General features: G+C 38.9%; 1 protein-coding gene and 1 pseudogene across 4 annotated transcripts in view; one reads left to right on the top strand and one right to left on the bottom strand.

Annotated features, from left to right (window-relative positions):
* The window catches only part of OPHN1 (oligophrenin 1), a 374,614-nt gene that overhangs the window by 107,025 nt on the left and 242,257 nt on the right, over positions 1–25,332 (top strand). For 3 of the 4 annotated variants that reach the window (XM_073013604.1, XM_073013605.1, XM_073013603.1), the window contains exon 3: positions 21,053–21,148. In XM_073013604.1, coding sequence (XP_072869705.1) covers positions 21,053–21,148 — 96 coding nt within the window. Of the gene's footprint in view, positions 1–12,547; positions 12,668–21,052; positions 21,149–25,332 lie in introns of all 4 variants that reach the window. The other variant, XM_073013606.1, reaches the window with a different exon arrangement.
* Positions 6,414–7,716, bottom strand: LOC119620905 (MARCKS-related protein pseudogene; annotated as a pseudogene).

Genomic DNA, 25,332 nt, shown 5'->3' on the forward strand with positions numbered 1-25,332 from the left:
TGGGAAGAATTGACATCTTTACTATGTTGAGTCTTATAATACATAAACATGGTAAGTTTCTCCATATATTTAGACTTTGATTTCTTTTGTCTGTGTTTTGTTTTCGGTATACAATTCTTGAATAGGTTTAGTTAGAATTACATCTACTTGTTTTTTTGGGGGGGTTCACTGTAAATGGTATTGTGTTTTTTATTTCAGTTTCTACTTGTTAATTGCTAGTATATACATATATGATTGATTTTTGTATGTTGATTTTGTTTTGGGCAGCTTTGCTGAACTGATTTATTAGTTCTAGGAATTTTGTGGCAGATTGCTTGGTGTTTTACAGACGATCAGTCATCTGAAATAGAGACACTTTGAAATAGAGACACTTTTGATATGTTGTAACTTTAGTTTCATTCAGTTCAATGTATAGTTTTGTTTGTTTGTTTGTTTGTTTTACTTGAGATGGGGATTCAAAGTGTTGGGATTACAGGTGTGAGCCACCTTGCCTGGCCTCAGTGTGTTGTTAATTTTCCTTTAGATTTGCTCTTTGACCTGTAGATTATTTAGAAATGTGTGGTTTAGTTTCCATGTGTTTGGAAATTTTCCTGATCTCTTACTGTTACTGATCTTTTCTTTCCTTTTCTTTTATTTCCTTTCCTTTCCTTTTCCTTTTCTTTTCTTTCTCTCTCTCTCTTTCTCTCCCTTCCTCCTCCTCTTCCTCCTTCTTCTTCTCTTTTTCTTTTCCCCTCTGTCCTTCTTTCCTTTCTTTCTTTCTCTCTCTCTACCCCTCTCCTTCTCTTTCTTTCTTTCTTTCTTTCTTTCTTTCTTTCTTTCTTTCTTTCTTTCTTTCTTTCTTTCTTTCTTTCTTTCTTTCTTTTTCTCTCTCTTCTTTCTTTCTTTTCCTTCCTTCCTTCCTTCTTTCCCTCCTCCTCCTCTTCTCCCCTTCCTCCTCCTCTTCCTCCTCCTCTTCCTCCTTCTCTTCCTCCTCCTCTTCCTCCTCCTCTTCCTCCTCCTCTTCCTCCTCCTCCTCCTCCTCCTCCTTCTTCTTCTTCTCTCTTTTTTTTTTCTTTTTAAGACAGTTTCACTCTGTTGCCCAGGCCTTTCTCGAACTCCTGGGCTCAAGCAATCCACACGCCTTAGCCCCCTCAAGTGCTGGGATTAGAGGCTTGCGCCTGTTACTGATTTCTAGTTTGATTTCATTCTGACCACAGAATATCCCCTGTGGAACTGAAGTTAAAAAACCTTTTTTTGAGGTTGGCTTTATGGCTCAGAATATGACTGTGGTAGGCAGAATAATAGCCCTTCAAAGGTGTCCACATTCTACTCACTGAAATTTATAAATGTTATATTGCACAGCAAAAGGGAATTAAGGTTGCAAATGTAATGAGGTTTGCTGATGGCCTAATTTTGAGATGTGGAGCATATCTTGGATTAGCCAATTGTGCCCAATGTTTTCATAATGGTCTTTATACATTGAAGAGGGAGGCAGGAAAGAGAGAACCAGAGTGGTGGAGGTGTCATAAGGACTTGATCTGACATTGCTGACGTACAAGATGGAGAAATCTTTGGTCAGGAGCCAAGTAATGTATGTGGCTGGGAAAGGTAAAGAAAGAGATTCTCACCAAAAGCCTCCAGAAGGAACACAGACCTGCTGACACTGTAGCCCAGTGAGGCCCGTTTTGAGGTTTAACCTCAAGAACTGTAAGATAATACATTTGTATCGTTTTAAACCACCAAGTTTGTGGTGATTTGTTATGGCAGCGAATAGAAAACTAATATAATGGTCTATATCAGTAATATATCATGGATGCTTGAAAAGAATGTCTATTCTGCTAATTTTGGGTGGGGTGTTCTATAAATTTTGATTAGATCCTGTAGACTGATGGTGTTCCTTAGTTGTTCTATAACCTTGCTGTCTAGTTTTATATGTTGTTGTAAGAGGACTGTTGAGGTCTCCTATTGTAATTGTGTATTTGTCTCTTCTTATGGTTCTGTCAGTCTTTGCTTTATGTATTTTGAACATCTGTTGTTTTCTGCATACACATTTAGGAATGCTATATCTTCTTGGTGGATTGGCACTTTTAACATTATGTAATGTCCCTCTGTATCACTATTAATTTTTTGCTCTGATGTCTACTTTATCTGATATTAATATAACCATTCCTGTTTTTATTTTTTTATTTTTATTTTTATTTATTTATTTAGAGACCAGGTTATGAGACTGTCATTATAATAATATTAAGTCTTCTAATCCATGAACACAGATGCCTTTGCATTTATTTCTGTCTTTAATTTCTTTCATTAATGCTTTGTAGTTTTCATTGTACAAGTCTTTTGTCTCCTCAGTTAAATTTATTCGTATGTATTTTATTCTTTGTGACTCTACTGTAAATGGAATTATTTTCTTAATTTTTCTAATTATTAATTTTTTAGTGTATAGAAATGCAACTTTTTTGTGTGTTGATTTTGTGTCCTGTAACTTCTAAATTCATTTATTAGCTCTAATAATATTTTTTGTGAATTTTAGGGATTTTCTGCATGTAAGTTCATGTCATTGGCAAATAAAGATAATTTTACTTCTTCCTTTACAATTTAAATTTACATTTTATTTTCTTTACTTGTTGAATTGCTATGGCTAGAACTTCTAATACTGTGTTGAATAGAATTGGTAAAGCTTCTAGACTTTAATAATTGAGTATAATATTAGCTGTAGGTTTTTCATATATGACCTTTATCATGTTGAGGTAATGATCTTCTATTCATAGTTTATTGTTTTAATATGAAATGTGTTGAATTTCATCAAATGAAATGTGTAGAATGACTTCGCATAAATCGAGATGAGTATGTTTCTTTCTTACTTTCTGTCTTTCTCTCTCTGTCCCTTCCTCCCTCCCTACCTCTTTCTCCCCCTCTCTTTCTTTCTTTCCTTCCTTTCTTCCTTTTCCTTCCTTTCTTTTCTGTCTTCTGACTGGGTCTCACTCTGTCACCTAGATCACCTAGGCTGGAGTACAGTGGTGTGATCATAGCTCCCTGCAGACTTGAACTCCTTGGCTCAAATGATCCTTCTGCTTCAGTCTCCCAAGTAGCTGGGAATACAGATGCACATGACCATAACAGGCTTCCCTTTGTTTTTATTAAATGACATATAATATTGATTGATTCTCTCTCTGTGTCTCTCTCATTATTATTATTATTATTATTATTATTATTATTATTATTATTTTTGAGATGGATTCTCGCTCTGTCGCCCAGGCTGGAGTGCAGTGACACAATCTTGGCTCACTGCAACCTCCACCTCCTGGGTTCAAGCGGTTCTCCTGCCTCAGCCTCCTGAGTAGCTGGGACTACATGCATGTGCCACCATGCACAGCTAATTTTTGTATTTTTGGTAGAGACAGGGATTCACCATGTTGCTTAGGCTGGTCTTGAACTCCTGACCTCAGGTGATCCGCCTGTCTCGGCCTCCCAAAGGCTACAAGTGTGAGCCACCATGCCTGGCCAGGATGTTCTTTTTTTGGTAGTATTTTTCTCTAGCTTTGGTATCTGAATATTTTAGAAGGGTTTGAGAAGTATTGGTGTTATTGTTTTTTAAATTTTTGGTAGAATTCAACAGTGAAACCACCTGGTCCAGGGCTTTTAAAATTATTTATTTATTTATTTATTTATTTTTTTGAAATGGAATTTCGCTCTTGTTGCCTAGACTGGAGTGCAATAGCACGATCTCGGCTCACTGCAACTTCCATTTACTGGTTTCCAGCAATTTTTCTGCCTCAGCCTCCCAAGTAGCTGGGATTACAGGCATGCACCACCACGCCCAACTAATTTTGTATTTTTAGTAGAGATGGGGTTTCACCTTGTTGGTTAGGCTGGTCTCGAACTCCTAACCTCAAGTGATCTACCTGCCTCAGCCTCCCAAAGTGCTGGGATTACAGACGTGAGCCACTGTGCCTGGCCTGGTTGGGAGGATTTTGATTACTGATTCATTCTCCTAATGGTGTTCATTTATTCAGTTTTTCTGTTTTTTTTTTTTTTTTTGTTATTCAGTTTTTGTAGGTTGTGTGTTACTAGGAATTTGTCCTTTTCATCTAGGCAATCCAATTGGTTGACATGCAATTGTTTATAGTATTCTCTTATAATCCTATTGATTCATGTAAAATTGGTAGTAATGTCCTCTCTTTTCTTTTTTAAAAGATTTATTTTTTTAAATTTTTTGTGGGTACATAATAGGTATATATATTTATGAGGTACATGAGATATTTTAATACAGGCATACAATGATTAATAATCACATCAAGGTAAATGAGGTATTCAATCATGTCAAGCACTTATCATTTCTTTGTATTGTAAACCAGTTATACTCTTTTAGTTATTTTAAAATATACAATAAATTGTTGTTGACTATAGTTACACTGTTGTGCTATTCAGTACTAGATCTTATTCATTCTAACTATATTGTTGTTTCCATTAACCATTCTTACTCTCTTCCCTCACTCCCCACTATGCTTGTCAGCTTCTGTAACCATCCTTCAACTCTCCACCTTCATGAGTTCAATTGTTTTAATTTTTAGCTCCCACCAATAAGTGAGAACATGTGAAATTTTTCTGTCTGTGTCTGGCTTATTTCGCTTAACACAATCTCCAGTTCCATCCATGTTGTTGGAAATGACAGGATTTCATTCTTTTTTATGGTCGAATGGAGTACTATTCAGCCATAAAAAAGAATGATCAGATCTCGTTTGTGGTATTCGTGAATGACGTCGTATATGTACCACTTTTTCTTTATCCATTCATCTGTTGATGGACACTTAGAGTGCTGTAACAAACATGGGAGTGCAGTTATCTCTTTGGTATGCAGATTTCCTTTCTTTTGGGTATATACCTAGCAGTAGAATTGCTGGATCATATGGTAGCTCAATTTTTAGTTTATTGAGGAAGCTCCAAACTGTTCTACATAGTGGTTGTACTAATTTACATTCCCACCAACAGTGTATAAGGGTTTCCCCTTTTCCACATACTCGCCAGCATTTATTATTGCCTGCCTTTGGATAAAAGCCTTCCTTTCCTTTTTTTTTTTTTTTTTTTTTTTTTTTGAGACAGCGTTTTGCTTTGTCATCCAGCCCACAATGCAGTTGCAGGATCATCACTGCAACGTCGAGCTCCTGGGCTCACATAATGCTCCTGCCTTAGCCTCCCAAGTAGCTGGGACTACAGGCATGCACCACCACACCCAGCTAATTTTTATTTTTTGATGGATGTGAGTCTCACTCTGTTGCCTAGATTGGTTTTGAGCTCCTAGACTCAAGTAATCCTCCTGCCTTGGCCTCCGTAAATGTTGGGATTATAGGCATGAGCCACCGTGCTCGGTCCCTAATTTTATTCCTGATTTTAATAATTTATGTCATCTCTATTTTTTCCTATTCAATCTAGCTAAAAGTTTGTCAGTTTTGTTGATCTCTTTGATCTTTTGACTTCATTGATTTTCCTTATTGTTTTTCTATTGTCTATTTTATTGATCTGGAAACTATTTTTTATTTTCTTTCTTCTACTATCTTATGCTTAGTTTTCTCTTTTTCAAGTTTCTTAAGGTGTAAAGTTAGATTACTGATTCAAGATATTTCTTGATTTTTTTATGTAAGCATTTACAGCTATAAATCTCCCTTTCAGTGCTACTTTTACTGCATGCCATATGTCTTGAAAATTATGTTGTGTTTGTGGTTTCATTTATCTCAAGATACTTGCTATTTTATCTTGTGATTTCTTTGACTCATTGGTTGTTTAAGAGTGAGTTATTGGCTGGGAGCACAGGCTCACACCTGTAATCCCAGCATTTTAGGAAGCCTAGGCATATGGGATTGCTTGAGCTCAAGAGTTTCAGACCAGCCTGGGCAACATAGTGGGAACCCGTCTCTCCAAAAAAAAAAAAAAAAAAAAAAATTAGCCGAGCCTAGTGGTACATGCCAGTAGTCTCAGCTACTTGGGAGGCTGAGGTGGGAAGATTGCTTGAGGCTGCAGTGAGCTGAGATTGTGCCAGTATACTCCAGCTGGGGCAACAGAATGAGACCCTGTCTCAAAAAAAAAAAAAAAAAAAAAAAAAAAAAGAATGTAATTAATTTTCATGTGTTTGTGAATTTTCCCGTTTTTCTTACATTATTAATTTCTAGTTTAATTTCTTTTTTTTTTTAAAGGGACAACATTTATTCCTTTTCCAAATGTTACAGTAAAACCACGTGGAAGAGAATGGTTTTAGCAGTTAGGAAAAAAAAAAAAAAAGTACAAATCTGGGGTTTGGCCATTAAAAGTTATTTACAACAATGGGAGAAAAAAAGACAACAAGAAGTTGTTTCACATTACAGACCTCCCCCCACCCCAAAGCCTAATACTTGCTTACCAAGTCAAAAAAGAGACACAGTTGATTCACAAGCTGGAGGTTTGAACTTGAGTAAGACATTTATAAAAACCTAGACGGGGCAGTGTCCTCCCCAGCCCAGGTGCCACTAGGCACAGCACAAGAGACTAAAAACAACAGGGGGAAGGCTGGACACTCAAGGTTTGGGAGTATAAGCACTCCACTTCTGGCTCAGGGATTTGGGGAGTAGGATAAACAAAACCTACTTGGAAAAGAATTGGGGAAGAAAACCAACAACTGCCTTATGCAGGGGTGGGGACAGGGAAGGAGGTAGGGCTAGGGACAGGAGCATTTCACATCACTAACCTAACTTGGGAAGCTGTAAGGGACCATCTTCAACTGGCCTTAGAACCAGATGGCTGATGGGAGAATCCACAGGAGGGAGAGGAGGAAAGGGAACGTGGCTGGGAGGAGGCAATAGCCCCTTCCTTTCTGGGCACAGGAAGGCAGCCAGGGCACCAGGTCCAGGCAGTGACCTCAGAAGGACAGCACAGTTTTTGCAGCTTAGAGATCACCCACCTGTCCCCACCTAGCTACTCATTCTGCTCAGCGCTGGCTGGTGTAGGGCCACTCTCCGGCCCCGAGGGAGTGGATGGCTCTGTAGCCTGGGGCCCTGCCTCTTCTTCTGAGGCCGCACTAGCCTCTGCCCCCTTGGCCTGGGGTTCCTGGCTCTCAGGGGTGGCTGCGGCCTTCCCTTCCTGGGCAGTGCCCTCGTCGCTGCAGGCACTGATCTCCCCCTGCTCCTGCTCTTCCTCTGTGGGTGAGGAGGCAGAAGAATCACCCCCACCCTTCTTCCGATTTCTCTTGAAGGACAGGCCGCTCAATTTGAAAGGCTTCTTGAAAGAGAATTTCTTCTTCTTCTTGGGGGTCTCCTTGGGGGGGACCTCCCCCGTGGCCTCAGCACCCTGGCTAGGGGGTGCTGGCTCGATGGCATCACCAGTGGCCCCGGCTGCCTCATCTGTTCCGTTCACGGGGGGCGACTCCCCTTCACCCTTGGGGGATAAGTCTCCATTGCTTTTCACGTGGCCATTCTCCTGGCCGTTGGCCTTCGCGGGGGAAGCGCCTGCTGCCTCCTCGGCGGTCACGTCGCCCCGGGGAGCCTTGGAGCTCTGGCTGCCCATGATGGGGGTCTGCTGGGGGGCGCTCGGAGCCGCCCCGGGCTCGCGCTGCAGGGGATAGTACGGCGGGGTTGGCCTGGCCGGCGGAGGGGTGGGGCTGGCGCCCGAGGGGGAGGGGTGCCGGGGGAAGCCGAGCTGCACCTCCGCTCCGCGGCCGACCCGCTAGCCGCACCCGCCGCCGCTCCGCTCCGCGCCAGAATGCCCTTAATTTCATTTTTATCAGAAAAAATATTTTGTATGATTTTAAGCTTTTAAAATGTATTAACATTTGTTTTGTGGCCTAACATGTTGTCTGTCCTGGAGAAATTTTCATGTGCATTTCAAAAAATATGTATTCTATTGTTGTGGGATGGAGTATCCTTTTTATATCTTTTTGCTCCAGTTGGCTTATATTGTTGTTCAAGTACACAGATTCCTTACTGATCTTCTGTCTGGTTATTTCATCCATTATTGTATCTATTATTGTATAACTATCTGTTTCTCCCTTCGGTTATGTCAGTGTTTGCTTCACCAGCCAGGCGCGGTGGCTCATGCCTGTAATCCCAACACTTTGGGAGACCGAGGCAGGTGAATCACTTGAGGTCAGGAGTTCGAGACCACCTTGGTCAACATGGTGAATCCCCGTCTCTACTAAAAATACAAAAATTAGCCAGGTGTGGTGGCGGGTGCCTATAATCCCAGCTACTCGGGAGGCTGAGGCAGGAGAATCGATTAAACCCGGGAGGTGGAGGTTGCAGTGAGCCCAGATTGTGTCACTGCACTCCAGCCTGGGTGACAGAGCGAGATTCCATCTCAAAACAAACAAACAAACAAACAAACACCTTTGCTTCATGTATTCTAGAGATTTTATGTTTGTTGCTTGTATGTTTGTAATTCCTGTGTATTCTATGTGAATTGCCCTTTTCAATATATAATATCCATTTTGTTTGATAATTTTTTTGTTGATATTCCCATTTTGTTCTTTTTCTTTCTTTTTTGGGGGCGGGGACAGGGTCTTGCTCTGTTGCCTAGCCTGGAGTGCTGTGGCACTATCATGGCTTACTGCAAGCCTTGACCTCCCAGACTGAAGCCATCCCTCGGGCTCAGCTTCCCCCCAACCACCTTAGCTGGGGACTACAGGCATGCACCACCATTCCTGGCTAATTTAAATAATCTTTTTTTTTTTTTTTGACGAGGTAGAGACGACTTCTCACGTTGTTGCCGGGTCTGGTCTCAAACTCCTGACTTCAAGCAATCTGCTAGCCTTGGCCTCTCAAAGTGCCAGAATTATAGGCGTGAGCCATGGCACCTGGCCTCCCCCATGCCTTTTATTCCCTTATTTGGGTTTTCCTATCAGTGCCTCTTCTCCTTATCTCCTAATTTTTCTTTTATATTTTGCAGCTGTTTTTCTCCCTGTGCTGTGCTCTGGATGATTTCTTCAGATCTGTTTTCTAGTTTGCTACTAGTATGTTGATGGTTATTTTCTCTTAGCAAGTAAAAACCAATAATCCATTTTTTGGCAGTGTTATTGTTGTTGAGCAAATGGCTGTCATTCTGATTCTTGTTTCTTTTGAGATAATCTGTGACTGGTGTATGGATTCTAATTTTTCCTATTTTTTGAATATTTAAATTATTCCTATTTAAAAATACTTTTTGGAGTGTAATATAATCCTAGATCTTACAGAAGAAAACCCACTTATTTGCCTTGACTGCTGTCTGGCTCTCATGTCAGTTTCCTAGTGTGGTTTATAATTTTCAACTGTGAAGTTCTGGGTGGCAGTTTTTTTTTGGGATTCCCTTATGTGCCCTGATTTATAGAGGTTTTCTTACGGGGCAGTTTTTCTTTTGCCTCTTCTTAGAGCTTGCTTGGTGCTGGTTCAGGATTAGTTTTAAAATTAATTTTTAGAAACCTTTGTGAGCAGTATAAACTTGAACTCTAATTAGCATAAGCTTGTGGTTCTGGATAACTTTATTTTACCACAATGGGAGACTCTCTAGTATATTCCTACAGTGTCATATGCCAATAGACCTCATGAAGGGACCTCATTCCAAGCTCCCAGCTCCTAAGTAATGTCCCTTTGCCTGCTGATAAAATTCCAACTACCACATATAGTCAATTCTTGTGATTCATGGTAGTTATGCTCTGTAAAGTCAATGTAAACATGTAGTTAGTGAATACTGAACCATTTCTCCTAGAGGAAATAAAGGGTTAGGTACCTGTGAGTTTTTCCACATTTTCAGCAGCCAGTCAGTACATAAATTTGTTTTACATGTGTTTCTGTTTAAAGACCCCTTATTTTATCATATATGTAGTTGATTCATTAACATTGAATTCATGGCTAACAGCACTATAATCTGTGACTGAACGAAGCTTATCTAGCACATACTTGTTTTCTCTGTAAGGATGTCTCAGCCTTCTTTCCTTTAGGACCACCAGATAGTACTTCAGCACTATGCTAAGGGGCTATGTTAAACAGCTAACCTATCAACAAGAAGTAGAAAAATGTGACAAACGTGGCACTAAATAGACCAGGAAAAGGATAGTGGTTTATAGTATGAGAGCTGAAACAAGAAGGCAGTATCCCCCTTTTCAAGCTCAGAATGCATATGTTGGGGACTCACATTTTTCATAGCTATTTTCATGTCCATGAATGAGTGGACGAAGTGTCGTAAGTATTGATTTTGGTGTTGCAAATACATTTTATTGACTAGGCAAATTTGCAAATATAGAATCCGTAAATAATGAGAACGGAGTGTATCTAGTTCTGATATCTCTCTACTGCCTCAGCTGCTGCTCTCTGTTGTGGCTTTGAATTTGTTCTTCATTTCTAGTACTTAGGAGCTTCTTTTTCTTGCTTTCTCAGTTTGCTATGTATTTTAAAAGTACACACATGTTTGTTGCCTTTTTACCCAGTATTTTTATGTATTTGGATTAGGAGGAAGATATTTTGGTTAAATCAATCTGATTTATAGAGTGGTTACTTCATTTACTCATTTTCAAAAGGAAAAACATACACTCAAGAGTGTTAAAGAGAAGAGACCTTGAGGATTATCTTGTTTATTGGTTCTTAACATGGATTTCTCAGGGTATCTGGGGCTGTAGAGATTGTACAGAAGTTTGTGTTACATACATCTTTCTGGGAAGAAAGTATTTTTTATATTCTCAAAGGAGTCTATAACCCTTTAAAAATGCAAGAACCAGGCTGGGTGCAGTGGCTCACACTTGTAATCCCAACACTTTGGGAGGCCAAGACAGGAAGATTGCTTAAGCACAGGAGTTCAAGATTGGCCTCCTCAACATAGTGCGACCCCGTTTCTACAAGAAAAAAATTAAAAAATAAATAGCCAGGTGTGATGGTGCACAGCTGTAGTCCCAGCTACTCGGGAGGCTGATGTGGGAGGATCACTTGAGCCCAGGAGATTGAGGCTGCAGTGAGCTGAGATCGTGCCACTGCACTCCAGCCTGTGCAGCCGAGCTAGACCCTGTCTCAAAAAAACAAAAAAACAAATGCAAGAACTGCTGTCCTAGACTAGTTTCACTTCAGTTTTATAGGCTAATTGCATATATCCTCATTAGTTTATATCAGTCTAGTTAATATGAATGTTAGCCCAATTTTAAAATAAAAATAACTAATTACATTTAGAAAGTGATTTCTTTTTCCTTCCTTCCTTCCTTCCTTCCTTCCTTCCTTCCTTCCTTCCTTCCTTCCTTCCTTCCTCCTTCCTTCCTTCCTTCCTTCCTTCCTCCCTCCCTCCCTCCCTCCTTCCCTTCCCTTTCCCTTCCCCTCTCCCTGTTTCTTTCCTTCCTTCCTTCCTTCCTTCCTTCCTTCCTTCCTTCCTTCCTTCCTTCCTTCCTTCCTTGCTTCCTTCCTTCCTTCCTTCCTTCCTTCTTTCTTTTCTTTCTTTCTTTCTTTCTTGAGATGGGGTCTCACTCTATCACCCAGGGTGGAGTACAATGGCCTAATCTCAGCTCACTGCAACTTCTGCCTCCTGAGCTCAAGCTATCCTCCCAACTTAGCCTCCTGAGTAGCTAGGACCACAGGCACACACCACCACGCCTGCCTGATTTTTTGTATTTTGGTAGAGACAGGGTTTCACCATGTTGGCCAGGCTGGTCTCGAACTCCTGAGCTTGAGTAATCTGCCTACCTCAACCTCAGAAAGTGCTGGGATTACAGGCGTTAGCCACTGCCTTACCCAACCAATTTATTTTTTGTGAAAGAACTTCACCATGCCATCTTATTTTAATCCCCTGACAAGCCAATGAGGTAGATGATATGTTTCTTTCACAACTGTAGGAACTAAAGGGAAGCCACAGTAACTGGTAAGTAGTAGCATTCTTTTTTTTTTTTTTTTTTTGATTAATTGAGGCCCAGGGAGGCAAGTTAACTTGCCCAAACTCACAAAACTGATTTGTTCCAGAGGCAAGACTAAAACTCCTGTCTTAGTGATATTTCCACTACCTCATTTTGCTTTGGAAAGGCACACAACCTTACCAGGTTATGATTCATTCAAACTAATAAATCCATAAATATAAAGGGATGTATGTGTTAAGAGAGCATTTTTTATTTTAAAACAAAAGTAGTCAAAACCACAAAGCCTAGGAATCCCTTGAGCATTTTTATTGTGTAATCTACTTTAGAAGTAGAGTTGCATCCTTGAAGTTTTGAGTCATATTGAAACTTAGCTACCTAAGTTTCATCCCAATTAAAAACTAGGTACAAATGGAGTTATACACAATGCAGGTAAATGTATATACCTGTACTTGTAGATAACATTTTATACATGTTTTCCTGTTCTATACATGTTGCGTTGTAGTTTGTCTCCTCTGTAAGTGGAAACTAATTAGGACTTGGGCTTCATTATTTCCTTTTCTTGATATACCCTTTTTCCACTCCCTGGGTTGATCTGTACCTTTGGCATTAATATCTCAGAACAATTTTCTGTAGGTTATCCTTATGCAGCTTTTATGGCATAATGGATTACTGGCACAATTCACATGGAGTTTCGGATATCCACTCGCTATAAATTCCTTTTTTTTTTTTTTTTTTTTGACATAGGGTCTCGCTCTGTCACCCAGGCTGAAGTGCAATGGCATGTGATCTCACCTTACTGCAACCTCTGCCTCCTGGGCTCAAGCAATTCTCCTGCCTCAGTCTCCTGAGTAGCTGGGACTACAGGTGCACACCACCACGCTCGGCTATTTTTTTTTTTTTTTTTTTTTTTGGTAGAGACAGGGTCTCACAATGTTGCCTAGGCTGCTCTTGAACTCCTGAGCTTCAGGCAGTCCGCATGCCTCAGCTTCCCAAGGTGCTGGGATTACAGGCGTGAGTCACCACGTCTGACCCACTCTATAAATTCCTAATGTAATACAGCTATAGTAATGAAACTGTAAGCTGTGCTAAATTTTTGCAACATTTATTTAATATTCCTGGGACCACTGAAATGGCAGTAAACTGCTTATATATTAAAGTGGATTTGGGGGCTGGGTGCGGTGGCTCATGCCTGTAATCCCATCACTTTGGGTGGTCGAAGTGGGAGGATCACTTGAAGCTAGGACTTCAAGACCAACCTGGGAAACAAAGCAAGAGTCTATCTCTACAAAAAATTTTAGAAATTAGCTGGGTAGAGTGGTATGTATTTGTAGTCTTAGCTACTTGGGAGGCTAAGATGGGAGGATCACTTGAGCCCGGGAGGTCAAGGCTGCAGTGAGCTGTGATCCCACTGCACTCCAGCCTGGGCAACACAATGAGACCCTGTTTTAAGAAAAGAATATGAATTTGGAGAAAAAGTAGATTTAATTTTTTGGACAACTTCAATCTATTAAATTAGACCTTTAGAAATTAAAAAGTTGATTTATTCTTTTAAAGTCATACATTCATTTGGCTAACATTGAGGACCTACTTTATACTAGACATTATTTTAGGTTTTGAGATTATGGACAAGAAAAGATTATCTTTTCTCTGAAGCAGCTCATGTATTTTCCTCCTCCTTCATTCTTGCTCCCCTTCTTTTTATCTCCAAACTTCCCATTCCAGTTAGTTACTGATTCCTCCCCAATCTTTCAATAAAGTTTCTTATAATCTAATGCCTAGAATCTTTTTCTAACATTTGCTCCAGTAATGAGTAGTAGTCAGCTCCAGTAATGAAGAGCTCATTATCTTTACCTGGCTTCCCCCTAAAAGCAGAGAGAGCTTGACGCAGAGGCTTGGGAGCAGAGGTAGTTTAAGTGGAAGCAAGAGTGAGGGACAAAGGAAATGATCAATGCAGGGAGTGAAAAAGCAGTGAAATGGGAAAGGAGGAAAAGCCAGTATTTGGATGCATTATTGAGTTGGCCAATGTTCAGACAACTGGTTTAATCCTGCTGTAGCCTCTGAAGAGCCTTATGAAATATTACTGAGAACTATCCAGCTGGGGACTGAACAGTGGAAGAATTTATTCAGCAGCTCCCTCACTATCTGTATGTTTTAATTGGTTCTTTTAAAATTATTATTTTATTGATATTTTCTCTTTGGTGAGACATTGTTCTCAGTCTTTCCTTAGTTCTTAGGCATGGTATCCCCTTGAGCATGGACTATTGTTTCCTGTGTCTTAGTCTGTCTCATAATTTTTTGTTGAAAAGTGAACATATAAAATCATGTGGCAACTCTGGAAATTAGATTTTTTCCGTTCCCCAGGGTGATTGTTTGTTATAGTTTGCTTATTTATTGACTTTTTGGACTAATTATATAAAGTGTGTATTCTTTGTTAGAAACCACTGAAGCCTCTGGTAGGTTTGCTCAGTGGGCAGCTAATGATTGAACAATGATTTAATTTAAATACTTTGAACCAATAAGCCTTGAGCTTTTGCTGCTGGTCATTGTGTGAATTGGGATATGCTTTCAACAACATTCATCTAGGCAGATGACCATTATGCCTTATCTTTCTCTTCCTGCTTGTGCAGAACCTCAAGGCTAAGCAAGAGGTGAGAGATTAGGAACTTCTTAAATCTTTCATAGGCCTATGCATAGCCTGGAACATGCACATATCCTTTTTTATGACCCATGTCTTTCTAGATTTTACATTGCAACTTTTCAAAGCCCCCGTGGGCATGTCATTGTTCATTTAAAAATTATTATGGTTATTATTTTGAGATAGGGTCTCTCTCTGTTACTCAGACTGCAGTGCAGGTGTGATCACTACTCACTACAGCCTTGACCTCTTGGGCTCAAGCAATCTTGCCACTTCAACCTCCTGAGTAGCTTTGACTGCAGGCATACACTACCTCACCTGGCTATTTTTTATTTTTATTTTTTCTAGAGATGGAGGTCTCACTATGTTGCTCAGGCTAGTCTCGAACTCTTGGACTCAAGTCATCCTCCAGCCTCAGTCTCCCAAAGTGCTGGGATTATAGGAATGAGCCACCAAGCCTAGGGTGTTCTTCGATTTTATTTAATTAATTATTTTTGTTTTACCAAGTGTTTTGGTCAGCCTCCTGTTAATTTCAGCTTGTCACACTGCTTCAGGTCACCATAATCTTAAACTATTTGAGATGATTATTTTTGACAAATTCCCCAATAGTGGTGTTATTTTCACAGAATGAACTTTAAGTCAGAACAAACTAAGACAGATTTTGAGTATAGAGCTTATAGGACATGTTAAACTGGATGGCAATTTTCTGGGGGTAGGGCCTTGTGAAACTTCAACCACATTCTGCCTTCTCTAGTGGCTGCTAAGCTGTTGATTTTCACAGCTGTTGTAACTTTGTGACTGTGGGTTTTCAGTGTTACTGCAGAGATGGAGATGGTGCTTTGATTAGGCTACCTTAATATACCAAAAAGGTCACTGTTCTTATAGAGATTCAGTCTTTTTAAAATTAAATAAAGACTATTCAGATTGCTAAGCCCTTTGTCAATTTAAAGAATGCTAAGCCCTTTGTTAATTTAAAGAATATTTGCAATACATTTATCTGGTAAAAGACTCGTTTCCAGAATACATAAAGAAATGTTATAGTTTAGTAATAAGACAACTCAGTTATAAAATTGGCAAGAGATTTGAATAGACCCTTCTTGGAAAAAAGATAGGCAAATGCCCAATAAATATATAAGACATTCATATCATTAATCACCAGGAAAATGCAAATTAAAACTAGTGAGATTCTATTACATACCCATTAGAATGACTAAAATGAAAATAAATAAATAAATAATAACCAGGTATTGACAAGTATGTGGATCATCTGAAATTCTCCTGCAGAATGCAAAATGGTATAATCACGTTTGAAAAAGAAGGTCATTTATTTTATAAAGGATTGATAAAAACATTTTTATTTGATACATATTTGTACATATTTATGGGATACAGTGGGATATTTCAATACATGTATATAATGTGTAATGATCAAATCAGAGTAATTAGCATGACCTAAAATATTTATCATTTCTTTGGGGAACATTCAAAATCCTATTTTCTAACTATTTGAATATATACAATAAAATATTGTTAACTATAGTCACACTGCATTGCAATAGAAAGTGGAACTTTTTCTTCTATCTAGCCATAATTTTGTATACATTAACCAACTCTTCTTTGTTTCTTTGAGACAGGCCTAACCAATTCCTCTTTATCCCCTGCTCCTCCCTACCCTTCCAAGCCTCTAGTAACCACTACTCTATTCTCTACTTCTATGAGATCAGCTTTTTTAGCTCCCACATATGAGTAAGAGCATGTGGTATTTATCTTTCTTGTCCCTGGCTTATTTTAGTTAACATAATGTTTTCAAGGCTCATCCATGTTGCCATGAATGCCAGGATTCATGCTTTTTAATTGCTGAATAGTATTTCACTGTGTATATATATTACATTTTCTTTCTTTCTCTTTCTTTCTTTCTTTCTTTCTTTCTTTCTTTCTTTCTTTCTTTGAGATGAAGTTTTGCTTTTGTTGTTCAGGCTGGAGTGCAATGGTGTGATCTCGGCTCACTGCAACCTCTGTCTACTGTGTTCAAGTGATTCTTGAAACTAAACCACACATTCTCAGCCTCTCAAGTAGCTGGGATTACAGGCAAGCACCATCACACCTAGCTAATTTTGTATTTTTTTAGTAGAGATGGAGTTTTACCATGTTGGTCAGGCTGGTCTCAAACTCCTGACCTTAAGTGATCCACCCGCCTTGGCCTCCCAAAGTGCTGGGATTACAGGCGTGAGCCACTGCGCATGACTCATTTTCTTTATTCATTTATATATTGATGAACACTGAGGTTGATTCTATATTTTGGCATTGTAAATAGGTACTGCAATAAAAATGATGTAGATATCTCTTTGATATACTGCTTTTGGGGTCTTTTGTGATTCCAGAGAAATTGTAGCATTTGTTTTGATATTTCTGTGAAGAATGCCCTTTGCATTTTGCTAGAGATTGTACTGAAGTATAGATTGTTTTGGGTAGTATGTTCATTTTAACAATATTAACTTCTAAAATTCTTGAACATGGGATATCTTTTCCTTATTTTTGTGCATCCTATTCACTTTCCTTCTTCAGTGTTTTATAGTTTTCCATGTGTAGATCTTTTACTTCCTTGGTTAAATTTATTCCTAGGTATTTTATTTTTTTTGTAGCTATTGCAAATGTGATTGCTTTCTTTTTAAAAATTTTTATATTTTTAAGATACAGGGTCTCACTTTCACCCAGGCAGGAGTGCAATAGCATGATCATAGCTCAATGTAGCCTTGAACTCCTGGGCTCAATCAATCCTCTCGCCTCAGCCTCTCAAGTAGCTAGGACTACAGGCTTGCACCACCACGCATAGCTCATTTAAAGAAATTTTTTTGTGTGTGAAGACAGGGTCTGACTATATTGCACAGGCTGATCTCAAACTCCTGACCTCAAGAAATCCTCCTGCCTTGGCCTCCCAATGCTTTGAGATTAAAGGCATGAGCCACTGCAACCCACTGTGATTGCTTTTTAAATCAATCTTTCTTTCTTTCTTTCTTTCTCTTTCTTTCTTTCTTTCTTTCTTTCTTTCTTTCTTTCTTTCTTTCTTTCTTTCTTTCTTTCTTTCTTTCTCTTTCTTTCTTTCTTTCTTTCTTTTTCTTTTTTCTTTCTTTTTTTTTTTTGAGACAGAGTCTCTCTCTGTTGCTCAGGCTGGAGTGCAGTGGCAGGATCTCGGCTCACTGCAATCTCTGCTTCCCGGGTTCAAGTGATTCTCCTGCTTCAGCCTCCCAAGTAGCTGGGACTACAGGTGCATGACACCATGCCTGGCTAATTTTTGTATTTTTAGTAGAGATGGGGTTTCACCATGTTGGCCAGGCTGGTCTCGAACTCCTGACCTCAAGTAATCTGCCCGCGTTGGCCTCCCAAAATGCTTGGATTACAGGCATGAGCCACCACACCTGGCTCTTGATTTCTTTTTAGCTAAATGTGGCACTCGGGTTATGTATACTTACCAATTTACCATGTAACCCATGCATTGGAGAAATGAAAACATATGTCCTGAAGAGGCTTGTGCATGAATTTTCATCGAAACTTTATTCACAATGGTGAAAAACTGGAATAAACACTGATGTCCATGAAGAAATGATAAATAAACACATTGTGGTATATTTACATAATGGAGTGTTACTTAGCAACAAAAACAGTAAATTACTGATACAAGCAATAACATGGATGAATTTTAAAACATTGTGCAGACCTAAATGAGTCTATTTTGTATGATTCTATTTTCATGAAACTCTCGAAACGTATTGTGATGAAAAACAGGTGTCTACACTAATTAATTAATCTTGTTCATATTCTACATCATTCCTTTAAAGTTCAAAGTGCCTAAAAAGCACTATCCAACTACATTCTATAATGTGTAAGGGAAAGGTGAAGTGAAGAAATTGTGGAAGACACATACATAAGTAAGGTGATGGAGAGAGGACCCTGAAAGCTGGACTGAAAAATATTGACATAGTGGCAGAGTGGACGGGGATGGGGAGGATAAAATGATGAGTTCACATTGTTTGGAGTGATGTAGTGAATTTTAAGATGATAAGGAATTAAATGTGTCACACATGACAAGCATTTCTAGGTTATGTATGGATTTTTTGTAGTCTAGAAGTCATCCACTTCACTTATTTATCTAAAATACATGAGTCTTTTCCAGGACTTCTCTCAGCACAAGGGACAAATATATGGGAACCTGGAACTTGTTTCAAGAAGAGCTGTGAATTTGTGCTTGTTCTTTTTTTTTTTTTTTTCTGAGATGGAGTCTTGCTCTGGCACTCAGACTCCCAGGCTGGAGTTCAGTGACGTGATCTCGGCTCACTGCAACCTCCACCTCCCAGGTTCAAGTGATTCTCCCGTCTCAACCCCCAAGTAGATGGGACTACAGGCACCCGCCACCACACCTGGCTAATTTTTGTATTTTTAGTAAAGATGGGATTTCACCAAGTTGGCCAGGCTGGTCTCAAACTCCTGACCTCAGGTGATCTGCCTGCCTCAGCATCCCAAAGTACTAGGATTACAGGCGTGAGCCACCACACCTGGCTGCTTGTTCATATTTTTGAATGGAATTTGTGTGCATTATTTCATTTGTTTATTCGATTCTAAAGTGAGGACAGTATTTCCTACTTTTATGTAGTTGGGAACAGTAAATGGAAATGTTTGTGGAAAGTTCCTCATTAACTTTCAAGGCCTTTTGTAGATACAGTGTTTTAAAGGCCCAGAGTCTGGAGAAAAGAAGAGCTAGGTACAAATAATGAAAAGGGAGACTAGATGCAACTTCTTCCTTATTCCATGCCTTTATTTTCAAAATACTATAAATGTTGAACATTGTAGTATTTGTGGTTTCTGAAATTTTGAGATAATTTTAAGAAGAGGAATAATTAATAACTGTTCCTTCCTTGGCTCAAATAGTATTTAGGAAATACTAGTAGGTGTGGAAGAGCAACACAATAAATGTTTTTATTTAATTTCCCTGAGCATAACAGAGAGCAGATGGGGAATTCTGGGCCTGCCCTTTTTTACTACTAGCCAAGGAAAGCAGAAAAAAATCAATTGTTTTCCAGATATGGAGCCAGTTTTGTGTTCTCGTTGCTGATGTACTGTGAAAGGATTTGAAGGGTGTGCATGCACTTGTCACATTCATGTGGCTTAGATTTGTAGTGGAAAATGTGATTCTAGGTTGTCAAAATTGTGAGAAGCCATGGTAACCTGGTCTGTGTAAAAATGTCAATATTGTTATTATTACTATTTTCAGTGATTTGTTCAAAGAATTAAGACTTAAAATTCTGAAAATAAGTATTTCTGAAAATAAGACAAAGATAAAATGCTAATAAAATTTTTGGCATGTAGTTTGTTTTAGCCAAATGCTTGAACTTATTGTATTGTATTTTTGCTTAACTATGACAGCTTTTCATTAAAAGGACTCAGTGTGATTGCTTGCTTTGTCTCCATTTTCCTTGGTCTGAGAGCAAATACTCAGGCTCAGTAAGTCCATGCATATGATAGGTTTGAAAATTCAGGATGAGAACGGTGATTAAACTAGGGAGAGAAAGAAGAAATCGGAAAAGGGAGCCAAAAATCAGCAACAGGCTTAAGCTTTCCTAGAATATGGTCTAACAGGTTGGCTTAGTTGGTAATATCAGTGCGCCTCAAAGTTAAAGAGTATATGAATGCCCTGGGGATTGTATAAAAGTGTAATTTCTAATTTACTAAGTCTAGGGTAGGGCTTGGCAATATGCACTTCCTTCCACCTCCCAGGTGATGATGCTGCTGGCCTTAGAACCACTCTTGGAGTGCAATAAGGGTCAAAATTTGGGTTGGACCTTTTGGTGGGGACATATTTAAAACGTCTCAATAAAGATAACTTCTCAAAAGTATAGCTAAACATGATTTAATTTTATATCAACTTATACACTAAAATATATTCTAAAATTCAAAATCATTGGCCAAAAATAAAAGCATTTGTTTGGCCATGTCACCCTGATTGTTTTCATTCATTGCTTTCTTAGGTTAGGTCTCTTTATAAATACTCTGTAAATAAGTTAAGTCTCTTCGTCTTCCAGATAGCATCCTAACACAGGCTGTCATCTGGTTAACATATAAAATGTCCGGGTGGTATCTGTATCATCATGAATAGGGCTCTGGAGAAGCAGACAGACCACCTGGCTTCTCTTTCCAGCTTTGCCACCCAGCTCTGGGACTTTGAACTCCACATGTATAAAATGGAAAGCTTCTAGTGTATTGCCCATAATAGGGGTTTAGGAAATGTGTAAAGAGACCCTCCTAAGAGTATAACTAAGTAGTTTCATGTCTTCCATGCTTTGAGTAGAGCAGGTCAAAGAGGAGAGGTGTTGAGGATAAAAAACATGTCCCATAACTTTTAAGGACTTTACTGAGATGCCCCATCTTTTCTTCTTGTGATTTTAGTTGTTTAAACTTTCTTCTACTGCATATCTAATCTTTTGTTTTATTTCATTAAATGCTAGTTGCAACCTGCTCAGAGCACTTACCTTTGGTTTTCTTTTATCTGCTCTTACAGAGATGAGGAAATAGATCAAAGCATAGCATTATTGACCATTTTTCTTGTTACCCTTCCTTTGCAGATTATTCCTCTGCTGTTCAGAAATTTTCCCAGACGCTGCAGTCATTTCAGTTTGATTTCATTGGAGACACTCTGACTGATGATGAAATTAACATCGGTAAGTCTTCAGCTACATATGGTCATATACCTGTTGAGGCAACCCTGAGACCATGTAGTCTTTTTGATTTGTGGATACAGAGCACTTGGACATGTTCATCCACTGTGATCCAATGCCAAGGCCCTGGGAGGTTGATTAGGAAGGATAAGGAAACTTTCCCTGCCAGTCCCATTTCCCCTTCACACGACAGCAATCAAAAGATACCCTTAAACTTCTACTGAGGTTTTTGACTCAGACCGTCTGTAAGCGACCTTTTCTTTAAAGCATATTTTCCTAAAGAATATATTAAAAGGGGATTTTTTTGGCTTATTTCCCAAAATGGTCAGAGTTAGATTCTTCTAAGGAACAAATTTCCCTAGAAAGTGTTAAATTAGCATTTGTATGTCTACAACTTGTCAGGAACAGGTTGCTTGGCATCTCTCTTGGGAACTGGATTTAAAAACTCACTCTTTTAGTTGTATAATCTTGGACAAGATATTTCTGTCTCTGAGTCTCATCTTATCCTCTGTAAAATGGGGTTAATATCTATCAAAGATGTTAAAAGAGGAGGTTATATAGTAGAAGTCAAAAGAAGTTTGTATTATTTGTTATGAAGGTAAAGAGGAGCGGTTAACAAACCCTTGGGCCCATTCCAGCTCACCACCTGCTTTTGTAAATAAAGTTTTATTGGAATATACCCATATTCATTTATTAAGCATTTTCTATGGGTATTTTGTGGCACAACAGTAGCACTGAGTAGTTAGTGACCACCACTGGATGGTCCTCAAAGCCTAAAATAGTTATCTTCTGGCTGTTTAAGAAAAAGTTTGCTGATTCCTGAGTTAAAGGGTTAGTGTAGAGCATTTGCTAGATGAGAACACTGAACCAAAGAGCTATTATGAATGATCTATTGTTACTGGAACAAGTTAGTAACACAGTTATATTTATTAGCCCTGGAACTAAAATGTGAAAATGTATTATTTTTAATAAATGCCTATTGTAGTCAGTTTTAATAATATATAAAAGTATAAGTTACTTATGATAGGAAGATATTCCTGCACAGAAATAGCATATTAGACATACTTTTGTATTATCCTTTAAGTCTTTTTCTCTACATATATCTGTTTTCTTTGTATGCAGTATAGTTCATATTAAATATATAATACTATCTTTCTAACCGGATACTTTATTATAAGCATTTTCCCATGTAATTTAAAATTTTTCGCAAGTTTTATGTGTGGTTTGTATGGCCTTGTTTTGTTCACTGCTGTTTTCCCAGCACATAAAGGAGTGCCTGACATATAGTAGATGTTCAATGAAATGTTGGTAAATGAATAATGGATACATTCAAATTTCATTATTACGAGAGCTATACTTCATTTAATATTTAGCTATTCTTGGAAATATAGCTTATTTCAATTTTTTACTATTATAAGTAATGTTTCAGTGAACATTTTTTAGATTTAGATTGGTGACCGTTCTGGTTAAATGTGACTATGTAACTAGTGAGTCAGATATTTGTATTTGTATTATTTTCTTATTCACTCCATTTTATTTTACTTCAGTAAGTCTATCCGGGTCCAAGTGCATGACTTATTTAAAAGTTAACATTATGGACTCTGGAATCAAGTAACCCAAGTTTGAACTCTACCTCTACATCTTAATAGCTCTGTAACCTTGGCAAGTAACTTCACCTCTCTAAGTGTTAATTTTTCTGATCTTGTAAAATGGGGATGAGATAATGCCCAGTGTGCACAGCGTTTAAATGAACGTTAGGTATTTCAACATGATTATTAATGTAAAATAATTTTGTACTTCTTTTAAAAAATAACTGCTACTTGCCTATCAGTTGGAAGATTGGGAGATACATGGTACATGAAATTACATAAATGGCTCCTTTTTCTGGTATGAGGGTCTGATTTTGAACAGGTGCCCATTTATACCAAAGCCACCGACAGATCTGAGACTTTTCTCATGTCTTCCTTTATGTTGAACTTTGAGCCTTAATTCTCTTAACCCCATGAACCTCACTGCAAATGTCAATGAGTGCTATGCAGAAAAAAAGGTGTGTGAGCCTGAGCATAATGACTTATAAACAAAAGAAAAATGACTCCTTGGTGATGCCAGGTTCCTGTGGGGGTCTGTGGGACTCCATCAGAGCTGCTGATTATGACATCTTTGCTGCTTTTTTAAAAAAGAAAGAAAGACAGGGTCTTGCTCTGTTTACCCAGACTGGTCTTGAACTCCTGGGCTCAAGCTATCCTCCCACCACCTTGGTCTCCCAAAGCTCTGTGATTACAGGCATCAGCCACCACACTCGGTCTTTTTTTTTTTTTTAGATGGAGTCTCGCTCTGTCCCCCAAGGCTAGAGATCAGTGGGCTCACTGCAGCCTCTGCCTCCTGGGTTCAACTGATTCTCCTGCCTGAGCCTTCCGAGTAGCTGTGATTATAAGCACTCGCCACCATGCCTGGCTAACTCTTGTATTTTTAATAGAGACATGGTTTCATCATGTTGGCCAGGCTGGTCTCAAACACCTGACCTCAAGTGATCCAACCCACCTTGGCCTCCAAAGTGTTGAGATTACAGGCATGAGCCACAGTGCCCGACCTTTTTGCTGCTTAATGTATGATTTATAATAACTCTTTAACTCAGTGATAATTTGCCTGCCAATTTCAGAAGCTCCTACTTATCATTTGACCACTGTTTTTAGGGATGCTGACTTAATGAACTGACTTTCGTTATTGAGGACTTAAGAGAGGTTTTGAAAATTCATTGGCCTGTCATGGTCATTGTCCTCGTTGAATCTCTTTTCGAAAGCTGGGAATTGTGGTGGTAGTGAGAGGAAGAGCCAGTACTCAAACAGCTGAGGCTGAGGCTCTCTGGAGGCTTTGAGAAAAAGTCTTGGGGACCCTACTGGGAGGCTATTGTTAGGAAAGAGCAGTTGCTTTGGAAGCTGAGAATGCAGAATGTGCCATGCCCTCCTATTGCCAATACTGCTGGCCCTGAGTCAACACATCTTGCTTCACTGGAAAAAAAATTGCTTAAAGCCACTTTGGATGGAATTGTGATACCCTTTTGGATTTCACATTATATGTGCAGAGGGCCTTCTCATTAAAAATTTTTCATTATTGGCTCCAAAAGGTCACTCAGTAGCATTGACCTCATTGTAGGTGCTCGTTATTTAGCAGAAATGACAGTGCTTCCTAGAGCCCATGGAGAAAGCCTGAGGATTCTGAAGAGTTCCTGTCCCTGATGATCTGCTCTAGGACTTACCGTGAATAGTTTGTGTCTAACAGGGACAAGTGGGAGGCCATGTGTCATTGATCTGACCGTGACTTCGTTCACTGCTTTAGAGTTAGATATCTATGCCTTCAATTGGCATTGCCTTGTCTTTACCTCTATGTCTCTGTAACCAAAGGAAATCCCCGGTGTCTAAGAAGTCTTGGGTCTCCTTAGATTTGAGTTTTATTTGTTAGCTATGGGATCTTGGCAACATTAATTGAGCTTGTTGAGCATCTGTTTCCCTCATCAGTATAGTGGGGGAGTATAATCCACCTCACAAGGTCATGAGGAGCAAATCAGATAATACTTATATCAGAGAGTGTCTGTAAATCATTTAGCTCAGTGTCTGGCATATAGCTGGTGCTCAATAATAATGCATTGTTATTGACTCTACTAGGAACATTGTAGAAGGTAATTTGTGGAAAACAGTGTTGGTTTGAAATTATATATTTCCCAAATTAACCAAAGGAAAATGCAGGATTGTAAAATGTCCGTGTTGGCAGGGACCTTAAATAGTATTTAGTTCATTATTTCTCATATAACTTCATATCCAAGTCACCTGAGGATCTTTTTTATCCCGTCACAGGACCTACCTTATACCTAAAGAATCAGAATCTCTATAGCAGAGCCCAGGGCCTTGATTTTTACATAGTCTTTATAACATCAGCGAGCATTTTGTAACCCCAGGACAGATCTCAAACTTTTCCAAACTGTCCTCCTTGGATCTTTAGTGTCTCTCATCTTTCATGATCAAATGAAACAGCGGTTTATATTGGGCTTTCATGTAAGAATTTGCTTGAAAAATGGGATTTGTAGATTAAACGAGAGAAGCAGACACTTTTAGAGTGCTCCCAAATAGCAGGTGTCATTGTAAGCACTTTATATAAACTAATAAGATAAAGAGAGACAGAATAGTAGCAAG

Source organism: Chlorocebus sabaeus, chromosome X (assembly GCF_047675955.1).
Source record: "Chlorocebus sabaeus isolate Y175 chromosome X, mChlSab1.0.hap1, whole genome shotgun sequence".
NCBI lineage: Eukaryota > Metazoa > Chordata > Mammalia > Primates > Cercopithecidae > Chlorocebus > Chlorocebus sabaeus.